Source organism: Hemicordylus capensis, chromosome 4 (genome assembly GCF_027244095.1).
Source record: "Hemicordylus capensis ecotype Gifberg chromosome 4, rHemCap1.1.pri, whole genome shotgun sequence".
Taxonomy (NCBI): domain Eukaryota; kingdom Metazoa; phylum Chordata; class Lepidosauria; order Squamata; family Cordylidae; genus Hemicordylus; species Hemicordylus capensis.
This window is the reverse complement of record NC_069660.1, coordinates 32,317,073-32,330,154: the sequence shown is the minus strand read 5'-3', so window position 1 is coordinate 32,330,154 and position 13,082 is coordinate 32,317,073. Positions and strand designations below refer to the sequence as shown.

Here is a 13,082-nt window from a genome sequence, read left to right as displayed (position 1 = left end):
ATGTCGATTATTTTAACTTGTTTTTCTTTCTTCTCAACTACAGTTATATCTGGTGTATTGTGTGGCAGATGTTTGTCAGTTTGTAGTCGGAAGTCCCATAATATTTTTGCATCTTCATTTTCTACAACTTTTTCAATTTTATGGTCCCACCAATTTTTGGCTACAGGTAGCTTGTATTTTTTGCAGATATTCCAGTGTATCATCCCTGCTACCTTGTCATGCCTTTGTTTGTAGTCAGTCTGTGTGATCTTTTTACAACAGCTGATTAGGTGGTCCACTGTTTCATCTGCTTCTTTACAAAGGCGGCACTTGCTGTTTGTTGTTGACTTTTCTACTTTTGCTCTTATTGCATTTGTTCTTAGTGCCTGTTCTTGTGAAGCCAGTATTAAACCCTCAGTTTCTTTCTTCGAATTGCCATTCTTAAGCCATTGCCAGGTCTTGGTGATGTCTGATTTTCCACTTATATTGTGCAAATATTGACCATGCAGTGGCTTCTTTTTCCATTTTTCTGCTCGGTTCTTGACTTGTTCTTTCTTGTAGGCCTGCTTTGTTTCATTGGTGTTGAATAGTTTCTCATTATTGACCATTTTAAGTGCATCTTCTTCACTGTCCTTGATATATTCTTCAAGGCCTCTTTTCTCCTCCTCTACTGTTTGAGGGACTTGCAGCATTCCTCTTCCACCTGAGCTGTGAGGGAGGTATAGCCTATCTATATCACTGCGGGGGTGCAGAGCATGATTGATGTTCATTATTTTCCTGGTCTTACGCAGAGGCGTAACCAGGGCGGGGTAGGCAGGGCACGTGCCCTAGGCGCCAGTTGCAGGGGGGGCGCCAAGTGCCTGCCATGCCCCACCCCCACCCCAACCACCACAGTTTTTTTTTTAATTGAAAATGGGCCCCCCCCGGCACCCGCTGCCATCCTCTCTGAGTCAGGGGACAGGGCACGCGCCCCCCAGAAGCCTCCCTGAGCACTGACTTTCCCATTAGTTTCAGGGAGTGTTTGCTGCCTGAAAGTGTCTATTCCGCTTTCTCTTCCTCCAGTTATCTGAAAGATGGGTGTCAGATATTTGGGGGGTGGGGGGTGCAATTTCAGTGCTTGCCCTAGGCGCTGTTTTCCCTAGATACACCTCTGGTCTTACGATCTCTAGCGTCTCTAGCCTTGCCTGGGTCCAGTCTATTTTTCCTGCAGTGTATCTGATAACAGGTATAGCCCAGGTGTTTATGGCTTGTATGGTGTTCCCGCCATTGAGTTTGGACTTGAGGATTTTTCTAACTCTCCTGATGTATTCACTTCCAATTTTTCTTTTAACTTCAGTGTGTGCAATGTTATCAGCCTGGAGAATGCCCAAGTATTTGTAATGTTCTTTCTCTTCCAGGTTCTTGATGCTGCTTCCATTGGGCAGTTATATTCCTTCTGTTTATGTTTATTATTATTATTATTATTATTATTAATTAGTCTGCTTTTGCATGAGTCTCTTTTCTACAGTGATTTGTAGGATAGCCATTCCTTGCACAATCTCCTGCTGTGAATAAGTTAATATGGGTGACATTGTGTATTATAAGGACATGCAAGTAAGTATGTATGTATGTGTACATTCACATTTTTTTCTGTTATGTTTGAAGGGTATCTGTATGTCTGAAATCATGTTGCAATAACGTTCCCAGGACACTCAACCAATTGCAACTCCTGGGAGTAAGTTTATCTCATTTTTCAGACACATAAATCTTCATCAACCATTAAAGAAGAGACAGTGGTGACAATCTTTTCTGTTATGTACATCATGTTGATATATTAATTAAAGACCAAGATGACATAACTGGAAAGGCTCAGAAAATGGATGTCAATTGTACAGCAATATCGGGTTTTACAGAAATATAGCTGAATGCTTTCCAGAAATTGAGACTTCAGCTAATGCTGTGTGTCACAATGAAGAAGCACAAAAATCAATTAATCACAAGTGTCGAACACAACTCTGTGAAATTACTGTTTTCTCATTATCATTTTGTTTTGTCTTACTTATGCAAACCACCTAGAGCACTCCACTTCTGAAGGTAGAAAGGCAGGTTAAAAAGTACGTTGGGTAAATAAAATAAATAAATTTGGGCATTTTGGATGGGCAGTTCCCTATACTGAATAGTGGTGGGCATCTAGATTCAGTTTCTGTGGATGTGCCAGGTCATTCCACTGCACAAAGAGGAAGGAGCAATTTTGATGACCTCTGACATCTGCAGTTCCCTGTGCCTTCCAAAACTGAAAGCCAAAACTCCAAGGACATAACTTTGGGAGGCACAAGGGCTACAGAGGGGAGACAGCCAAAAATCCACCTCTACTGCAATGGAAAAACCTGGAACATCTGCAGAAGGTTAGTCTGTATATCAGCCACTCTTCTCCAAGAGAGAAAGGCCATTTCCCTATGCTGAGCAGAAAGTGACACCCATGACGTCCTACATCTTTTTAACATGTGCTGCCCAGAGCAGCAAAATATAATAAATCATATGTATTTTGCATTTCTGATTTCTCCATGTGAAGGTCTCTCAATAAAGCCTCATTCTTCTAAACCATTTACCTATGCCTGCAGGCAGTGGTGTAACGATGGGGGGGCAGGCAGGGCATGTGCCCTGGGCGCCACTCTGGTGGGTCATGTGGGGGGGCGCCAAAAAGTGGCATGCCCCCCAACCCCCCCCGGATCGCACGTCGGTGGCGGGCGGCGGTGGGAGTGAGCGCGGCGGTGGCGGGTGGCGGCGGATCGCAGAGTGCGGTGGTGGCGGATTGCCGAGTGCGGCGGTGGCGGGCGGCAGCGGAACGCCGAGTGCGGCGGCGGCGGGCGGCGGCGGATCGCCGAGTGCAGCAAAGCGACGCTGAGGCCTGCTGCCGCCCCCCACCGCCGTGCTCACTCCGGCCAGGGGGGCGCAGGTATGTGGGAGGGGGCGGGGGGAGGGCGCAATTTCAGGGGCAAAGCTTGCCCTGGGCGCTGTTTCCCCCCGTTACACCTCTGCCTGCAGGCTTCTTGCCTGGAATTTCTGAATGTCTGTGTCACTGTATGTTTGTTGACATGAAACACAAGTCCTTGGGAGTCTCTGCTCCTAGATAAGAGATGGCCACCACTACAACTATAGGCACTGACAGAGAGAACTACAGGACCATAATGCTTTCAAAAGCTGTGCACTTTACGTATGCGTTAATTGCTACTGCGATACAATATCCAACTTGTCAGGTTGCCAGCTTGTCCGACAGCATGTTAATTTCATTTAGGCTTTGATAATTCCACTCCCTCTGGCAATTTCAATTTAGTCACCTTCATTGTGGACAACATGACAGGTGGAGCTACTGTATTAATGGAGAAAGCAAAAACACCTGTATACAATTATTTGGAGGAGACAATACTACACAGGGGCAGATTTTTAAATAAGAAGTAAAAAAACAGGGTTGCCCTTCATCAATGGGCAACTGGATGCTAATGCTTGTTCCTTAACAGCCTATTACAGTTGTGGGACGAGATGTTCAAAAGAAACTCCAGAAATTTAGTAGAGAAATATGCTGCCTTCTTTAACATGGTTTATTTTCTTGAAAGCGCGTGTATTCAAACCTCTGTCCAAGCAAATCTTATAACAAAAAGTTACCTCAGAATGGGGTAGGGATGTCTGCACAGAACCAATTATGTTTGGGGTCTCTCAGTCTAATTATCAGCAAGTGCCTTGGAGTAAACTTCAGGGCCCATTAAAGCTCGTCTCTTCAGACAACAGCAAGACAACTCCTTCCATAACCTCCTGACATTTAAGTTCCATAGACTTGAAGGCAGAGTGGAAGAACCACAGTTTCCTCCTCCTGGATTGCAGTATGCTAGGCCAAAATCTAAGAGTCAGTAACTTCTCTGGTTCTCCCCAACCTTGCCAAAACGACTTGGCAGGAAAAGAAAAGAGAAACCTCCAGTCCCCTGGTTGTAAACCGCCCAGAGACGTAAGTTTTGGGCGGTATAAAAATAAGTTAAATAAATAAATAAATAAATAACTATTTTTACATGAGACACTAAGAAGTGTCATTAGCCTCTGCCATGCTTCTTGTGCTACAAAAAATTTATATTTGTATAGAAGTGGGATAGGATACAGATGATAAATTTAAACCAATTTTACATCTGCATTATAGACAGATCTAATCACAAAAACAACATTAAGCTTCAAGTAGGAGTCCATCCCATCTCCTTTACTCATCTGAAGCTCTGAATTTTAGTAACAATTGATGTAGTCCAACCCCGCCTGCATACACAAAGCAGAGTGTCAATATAATACACTATATTGTGACCCTTTCCCTTCTTGGTTTACAATGGGTGTGTTCCAATACACCCAGCTATCCTCCCTATACCTCACAGATACTCAACTATCTAAATATTACATTTTAATGCCCCTCTTCCTCCAAGGAGCTCTGAGCTGCATATGTGCCCCCCTGTGTCTTCACAAAACTCTGTGAAGTAGGCTAGGGTGAGAGATAGTGACTGCCCTAGGACCCCCAATGAGCATTATGGCTGCGTGGTGATTCAACCAAGGTTTCTCTGTTCCTAGTCTGACACTGTGACAACTGCACCACTCTGGTTCACATCCAGAGGATTATGCCCAGCCCCTGGTGGACTGGTTACCCCCAGCATTGAGAGGCATGCAAAGGCCAGGGAAGCAGTGTGGGGGCCAGTCCCAGAAAGGGAGAAGTTCAGAACTTGTTCTACTAGAACAAGTTCTGAACTTCTTCCTTAGCTCTCTATGTGCAGACGGACTGCATATTTCTATACTGCCCAGAGACATAAGTTTTGGGTGGTATATACATATGATAGATAGATAGATAGATAGATAGATAGATAGATAGATAGATAGATAGATAGATAAAATTGCACTTATGATCTTCTTCCTCCTCATACAGTTTCATTTGTCTAAACCACAAGAGAGAGAGAAAGAAAATCCCTAGCATAAAATGCAAATATTTGAGTACTGGGAAAACATACTATCCCAGCAAGCAGAAGTACTAACCACTTTGAGAAAAGACATTTGGATCCTGCATGATAAATTAACTACTGTGCATTTTATGTGTGAACAAAAGATTATCTGGAAACACCCTCGGGTTCCTTGCACCTTGAAAACTGAGATAATTATACACTTAGCCAAGAAACAGGGATGTTATGAAGATTAGGTAAGTTGCTAAGAACTTCTTTGCTGAATGCTTGATCTCTGTTAAGTGTTATAAGTGATTATGTTGTCCCCACTTGAATATGATATTTTACTTGCCAAATTAAGTGCCTTCCAATTCACCAGAAGTTGCTAACAAGTTCATGTAAGTGCATTCACTTTTTCAGTGTTTCTTTGTTCAAGAACAACTTAATTGAACTACAAGCTCAAGCATTATTTAAAGATTATCTGTTGTGCCATATATTTTAAACAGCAAGAGTAGCTGGGTAATTTCACCTGAAAACCAATAATTTTATTCACCCAAAAATTAGCTTAGTAGTTACTAATCAGCTTGCAAGGCAAATATAAAGGAAGAAAATCAATTTAAACTCCCTGTTTGAAGCTTGTGCCAGGTCATTACCGAGAAAGCCTAATTTGCTAAATAATTAAGGCTCTGCATTTGTAGAGCGAGACGAAAGAAACTTTACAGACGAATAATAATTCTGAGCTACTGCTTGGCTCTTTTAATTTATAATTAGACGATGAACCTCAAATATAGATATTAACTTGATTCAAGTTTAAAAGCAGAACCTATGGAAAAAGCTATGTGTCAAAGTTCTTGGCGTTTGCCAAACTGCTTTGGAGGCAAGTTTGCTTAAAAGTCAACCTTGGCACCTCTGGTTGAACATGAGAGGAAAGCGTAACATGCAAGCAGAAATGGGAACAGAAAGTATACACATCCTTGTTAAGAGGAAATTAATGTGGCAATATCCTGAGAGTCGTTCAAACTCTAAACGCAGGGCAGCATTTGGGGCCTCTGAAAGGGAACAGTGGAGGCTGTCAGTTTTACCTCTTTGATGCACATCTGGATGGCTATTTTTAAGAAACGATTGTGCTATCCTAAGGAAAGCTGCTTTTACAAGAGGAGAATAGCCTGTACATTAACAATGGTGGACTCCTAGTGAGCAAAGCGGCAATCAAAATGGTGACTCTCTTATATTTAGCAGGGTGGGGAGCAACTGTCCTTATCCAACCCCAGCACATCATTCCTCCAGTGGTTATTGCTAATGTCCACCTCTGGTACAGTGAGGAAGTAACTTGCCTAAGGAGCAAGAGGTTGCCGGTTTGAATCCCCGGTGGTACCTATATCAGGCAGCAGCAATACAGGAAGATGCAGAAAGGCATCATCTCATACTGTGCGGGAGATGGCAATAGTAAACCGTTCTTGTATTCTACCAAAGAAAACGACATGGCTCTGTGGTCGCCAGGAATCAACACCAATTTGATGGCACAACTTTATTTACCTCATAGTTCCTTTTAGATTGTGAGCCCTTTTGGGACAGGGAACCATCTTATTAATTTACATTGATTTTTTAAATTAAACTACTTTGAACACTTTTGTTGAAAAGCGTTATATATAAATATTCTTCTTCAACATCATACTTGTAAGAATGAAATTTTAGGAGACTGGGGGATTAAGAGGTACTCACCATTCTTGGGGTACTTTTTGCACATCTGGTCATATTTATTATACTATCATTTATTATTATATTTGTACACCGCCCCAAACTTATGTCTCTTTCCTATGCTATGGTATGCCATGGTAAAGGTAAAGTATGCCATCAAGTCAATTTCCACTCCTGGTGCCCACAGAGCCCTGTGGTTTTCTTTGGTAGAATACAGGAGGGGTTTACCATTGCCTCCTCCCGCACAGTATGAGATGATGCCTTTCAGCATCTTCCTATATCACTGCTGCCCGATATAGTACCAGCGGGGATTCAAACTGTCAACCTTCTGCTTGTCAGTCAAGCATTCCCCTGCTGTGCCACTTCAGGTGCCATGGTACTGAACCTGAAACAAGCATAGCTGCCATTTGGGTGTGCACTCAGCTGTGCTCAACCTAGCCCAGAACTCACATAGCACTTCTAATAAATCCTGAAATCTGCTTTTTTTTTTTAAAGGTACACAGCATACTTAGAAGCTATCCTATATCACTTCATAGTTTTTCGATTGTGCTTTTGTATTTATTTTTGATTTTACATCACCTTTGAACAAAAGTTTGATGGATACCAATATCTTACATGAATGCATACTTGCATCAAATACATATAAATACTGCCCTGAGGTTGAGCAAGATCAGCACTGATATTTGAAGTATATGGTCTAATTATCCAACTTTCCATCATGGAAAAAGGCACAAGGAAATGGAGGGCTTACTTACTCTTCTTGGAGAAGAGCTTCTTCCGCCGCCCCATGAGGCTTAACTTGTATTCGTTCTCCTCACAGTTGCAATCCTCACTATTTCTGCTGTAGTATTTGGGCATGAGGTTGGAGATCCCTTTGCTGCTGCCTGGAGCGGTGAGGCTGGCCATCCTTTTGCACTTGTGCAGCTTGAGCTTCCCACTGGCATCTTCCACACACTGCCATTTCTGAAAGTTAAAAAAGGGAGATACTGCTCCAGAAATGGCATTATAGAAACTCCTTTTCTATGCAACCTTTATAATCCTAGTGTTATAGTGTTATGACAAGATCATTTATAGTGTTATGACAAGATCATTTATAGTTATAGATAAAATCTCGAACTTTTTTTGGTTTGGCAAAGTTGCTGTTCTAGAAAGAAACATTTTACCCAAATTCTTGTTTATATTGGAAAATGTACCAATATACATTCCAAAACAAAACTTGACCAAAAATGCAAGTAAACTTTATTTAGCAAAAATCCTGGAACACTTTCATTAATTTTGCAAAGATCTCCAAACAAAAGATAGCCCAGTGTCTGGACTTAGTTGAACAGTATGAAGCAATGAAACTGAAGCTGGTCTGGACGTATTTTATTTTTTGTTTGCTAACCCATAACACCTTTTAGATGAAGACAGCTACAACTCTCGATCATTTGCCTGGTCACATGCAGGGAGTTTCAATACAAGTAACATTGTGACATATGAAAATTGCTTAATTTCACTAACAAGGCAATTCTGGGACACAAAGTTGCTCAATATTCCCATTGACCACCTTTATTTTTAATGAAAAGTTCAAAATAGCAAATGAGGCTTCAATATTGATTAGGTATGTGGTGGTAAGATATTAAGGTCTTTTGAAAGATGAACATGTTAAGTGCTTTGATGGACTTAAGAGGCTTTAATCTTGAAGCCCCACAATTATTCCAATACTGAGAAACTACATTAATGCAATTAGGAATACTTTAGGAAGATTTATCTCAAAATGTATTCTAGAAAGATCAAAAGGATTGTTACCAAAACTCTACCAACTAATTGTAACAAAGGATTTACAGAACAGTTTCAAAACATCATGATAAGTTATGCTGGGCTCAATGATCCTGGAATGATACTGACTTTTTAGGTGGAACATAAAAGTTCATTTGTATAAATCAAAAAGGAAATGACTACGAGATATTGTACTACTGGTACTTGGCACCAAACACGATGAGTAAGATTTGAGAATAGTTTGGAATATAGGACATGGGAGGAAGCCCTTTTCCAAGGCAGGTACGTGCACGCACACGCACACACACACTCCAAACTACTTAGGTCTTTATAGCCAAGTGGTGAACAGAACATTGCAGTGAAAACATTGCACACTATGAACCCTTGTATAACAGGTTCGTGATGGTCCACTCCTTTCAAGAGGCAAGTGGCTTCATTCTGCACCAGCTACTGCTATTAAATCATCTTCAAAGAAAAGTCCATCACATCAGTCAAGTCTTTAGCTCACAAAGCCATCATGAATTTGGCTATGAAGGAATGAATACCTATGTGCATAGAATTCATACAAGCATCTATGAGAAATGGCAGCAACAGCTTGGCTCTTCCCAAATGTACATTTTAGGTGTTCCTCTGATTTAAGTAATGAATCAGAACATATGCCTAAACCATTTGGAAGACCAAGCTCAAGTATTGTACATCCAGTCTGCAAGAAAATTTTTTGAAGGACTGTGGACTGTGAATAGTCTTGTCCATGGGAACCAAGGTAATCTTGAAGAGTCAGCTCTAGAGGAGGAGGTCAATAATGTTCATTTTATTTATGTATATCGTTTAGTATCCCATCTGTTCCAAAAGTTTAAAGCCAGTAAATATGTACACCAGTAGTACCATGTGTTTCCATGTAAAGAATCAGAACATGGCAGAATACCAATAAGGGGACTTGAACTTCATTTATTCTGCCCACTACTAAATAGGTTTGATGAAAATAAAATAAAATAAAAGCACTTAGAGTTGTTGATGAATACTAGCCAAACACAGCTTTCTTTGAATTACAGGGAACAAACCAGGGTTGTAGTCTGAGGAAGACATGGTACATAGGCAAGATGCACCAAATTTATGTCCATTAGTGGAACATGCCTTATATTGAGTCAGACTGACAGTGGCACTCCAAGGTTTTAGGCAGGAGTCTTTCCCAGCCCTACTTGGAGATGCCAGGGAGTGAACTTGTCAGATGCTTTACCACTAAATTATGGCCCCATTCCCAAATACTGGAAAAATATTGGCGGGGGAGATATAAGAAGCAGAAATGGCATTATCTAGTTCTTTCCCTTCCATCTAATCTCTATCCTTCTATCTTCAACCTTGGTGGGGAATGGGAGAGGGGCAAAGAGCAAGTAAGTATGTCTGCACTTGAGAAGCAAAAGTCAAGAAATTTCTAGTTAAATTTGCCTGACAACTAGGCAGAAAACAAGAAAAAGAAGACATACAGTATGCTCAATATTTTAGCTTGGGAAACTAATCTCCACACATATACACATGATGGCTGATATGAGCAGTCCCACTGAAATTTCAAGGACAAGTTATTGATTGATTGATTGATTGATTGTATTTGTATACTCAGCCAAACTCACATCTCTGGGCAGTTTACAACAAACAAAACATAAACATTAAAAATGTTCTAACAAAAAATTACAATTTACAACTCTAATTAAAAACTTAGATGAATAAATGGCTATGCCTAACTTTTCCTCTTAATTTCAATGGGATTACTTCAAGTAATTTACCTCCTCACAATCAGCTAGTATTTTCTTTGGGAGATTTCCCTAACTGAAATGAAGATATACCAAAACCTATTCAGATTAAGCATTAAGTAGTCCCTTAGTCAATTTAAGCATATAAGAAGTAGATAAAATAACTGAAATGCTCAAAAGGAAATCCTACTGTAAATCAGAGGATTCAATCAATTTGTCCATAGTTTAAGGAAATTACATAGCTAGCATATTTCCTTTGGTATCGCAATAGCAACGTGTAGCATAGCAACATCTATGCTTGCGCTTTGATGCCTCCAGTAACCAGGATAGCATAAAACAAAAAAGAAGTGGTCCGTTGGGTCCTGACAAGGGCAAAGGTCTTGATAAGGGCAAAGGAAAAGGCCAGATGGCTTGAACTCATAAATTAGAATATGTCAATTGGTTCATTTCAGTGATTAATCAATTCATGCTTTCAGTTCTGCTAAAGTAGTTTTAGTACAAATAAAGTTCAGATACATGCAGTCAAGAGGATATCCAGACGACTATCCCAAACAGTAAGAAATAATTTGCCTATGAATTTAGATTGTGAGCCCTTTGGGGATAGGGGAGCCATTTTATTTACTTATTAGGAACTTTTGTTGAAAAGCGGTATTCATCATATCATATCGTATAAAGATCAATCAATTTGCATGCCCAACCCCTCCCCAGAATCCTATATTACTACCCTCATTCATCTTTAAACACTAAAGCTTTCTTTTTATTTTTAGTAATTTGCTACCATTATTAGATTCAAGAACCTTTGCTCCTCTTAAGTGCATTTAAGGGTTCCCTTCCCCCATTTTAATAAAACAGACTCATTTAAGCAAATCAATGGAGGTAGTATAATAAAAAGGGTAACTCAAAGAATCCAACACACTACAGAAAGTTGCATCTGCTGCTAATGCTCCCTAATTAAAATGTTTCTGCGAAAGTATTATTAATGTAATTTCTGGCATTAGTGACTTGACTGCTCTCCTGTTGGGTACCTGGAAGAAATGTGTACTCAAACAGCAATTAACTTTTATCCTACTAATGGCAACTAGAATTCTAGTTGTGCAAAAATGGGAAAAGGCAGTAGCTGTTTTGGAACCATCTGGCTAAAATCCGGACACCCTTGAAAATGTTAATTTTAACCTATTGGCTGATATCCTAATGCTATGCACGTGAAGCCAAAGGATTCATGTCCGCACAAACTAAAGGGCGGGGGGGAAGCTATTTTGTCTCTGTGCACACTGCATTTATATCCCTGAGGGTCATGCAGGCCTCAGACACAATTACAGTTGCACAGAATATTTCCAGAGAAAGAGAAGATTGTCTCCCCACCATGCCTGAGCATGCAGCTGCTGCGGGCATGCATCCTTTGGCTGCACATGCAAAGCTTTACAGTGGGTGGCTTCACATCTAACACAGCAAATATGTACAGGAGAGCCACTAGTACTTGTACTTCTGTTACTGCAGCAGTTTTTGTGACATCTGAAGCAGCCGAATGTTGGGTTGACAGTGTTGGTTACCTACCTCAGCCCAACACCTGAAATCAACATTTGAAGTTGGGATGATGAAGTCAGGCTCAGGTAGGTAACCAACGTTCTCTGCCCAACACTGGTGGCTTCAGATGTTAGCGCCCCCCCCATCCCCAGTGATAGTAGCAGGAGCATGTGCCTGGAGTCAACCAGTAACTCTCCCATATCTAGTTGGCACGTTACATGAGAAGCCAGCCAGTGCCAGCCACTGTATTATTTTATTTATTTATTTAAAACATTTCTATACTGCCCAAAATTTGTGTCTCTGGGTGGTTTACAATTAAAATCATTTAAAACATTAAATCAATTAACAATTAAAATCATTTTAACGATTAAAAACATTTAAAATCCAGTATTAACATGATTTAAAACTATAAATCTAATTAAAAGCCTGGGTGAATAAGTGTGTCTTCAATGCCTTTTTAAAAGTTGCCAGAGATGGGGAGGCTCTTATTTCAACAGGGAGCGCATTCCACAGTTCAGGGGCTGCAACGGAGAGGGCCCGTTCCCGAGTAGCCGCCAGATGAGTTGGTGGCAGCTGCAGGCAAACCTCTCCAGACGATCTTAGCAGGCGGTGGGGCTCATGGTGAAGAAGACATTCTCTTGAATACCCAGGGCCTAAGCTGTTTAGGGCTTTATAGTATATTTACTTTATTTAGGATCAGCACCTTGTATTTTGCCCGGAAACGTATCGGCAGCCACTGCAATTCCTTCAGCACAAGAGTAATATGGTCTCTTCTAGATGACCCAGAGACCAACCTGGCTGCTGCGTTCTGAACCAACTGCAGTTTCCAGACTATGTACAAAGGCAGCCCCGCACAGAGCGCATTGCCGTAATCTAGCCTAGAGGTTACCAGCAGATATACCACTGTTTTGTTCATCTCAAGAAACGGACGCAGCTGGTGTATCAGCTGAAGCTGAGAAAAAGCATCTCTGGCCACCGCTTCAACCTGGAACACCAGAGAGAGGTTTGGATCCAAAAGAACCCCCAGACTGCACACCTGTTCATTCCGGGGGAGCATGACCCCATCCAGAACTGGCAGATCAAAATCGTCTCCTGAGTTTTGACCCCGCATAATGAGTACCTCCATCTTATTTGGATTGAGCCTCAGTTTGTTATCCCTCATCCAGCCCATTACTGCCTCCAGGCAGGCGTTAGGGAGGTTATGCCTTCTCCTGATGATGTCGACATGGAGAAATAGATTAGGGTGTCATCAGCATATTGATAACACCCTGCACCAATCTCCTGATGATCTCTCCCAGTGGTTTCATGTAGATCTAAACAACATCGGAGACAATATTATACTTCAATGGTATACTGAATACTTCAATTCATTCCTTTTATTTCGGGGGTGGGGAGGAGGGAGAAACTGGCACATTTGTATTGTACTGGTGGTAACAGC

The 13,082-nt window shown here is 41.2% G+C and overlaps 1 protein-coding gene across 11 annotated transcripts in view; it reads right to left on the bottom strand.

The window, feature by feature from the left end:
• SULF2 (sulfatase 2) overlaps positions 1-13,082 on the bottom strand; it is a 450,340-nt gene that overhangs the window by 32,108 nt on the left and 405,150 nt on the right. For all 11 annotated transcript variants that reach the window (XM_053248097.1, XM_053248102.1, XM_053248096.1 and 8 more), the window contains one exon: positions 7,370-7,577. In XM_053248097.1, the coding sequence (XP_053104072.1) occupies positions 7,370-7,577 (208 nt within the window). The remainder of the gene's footprint in view (positions 1-7,369; positions 7,578-13,082) is intronic.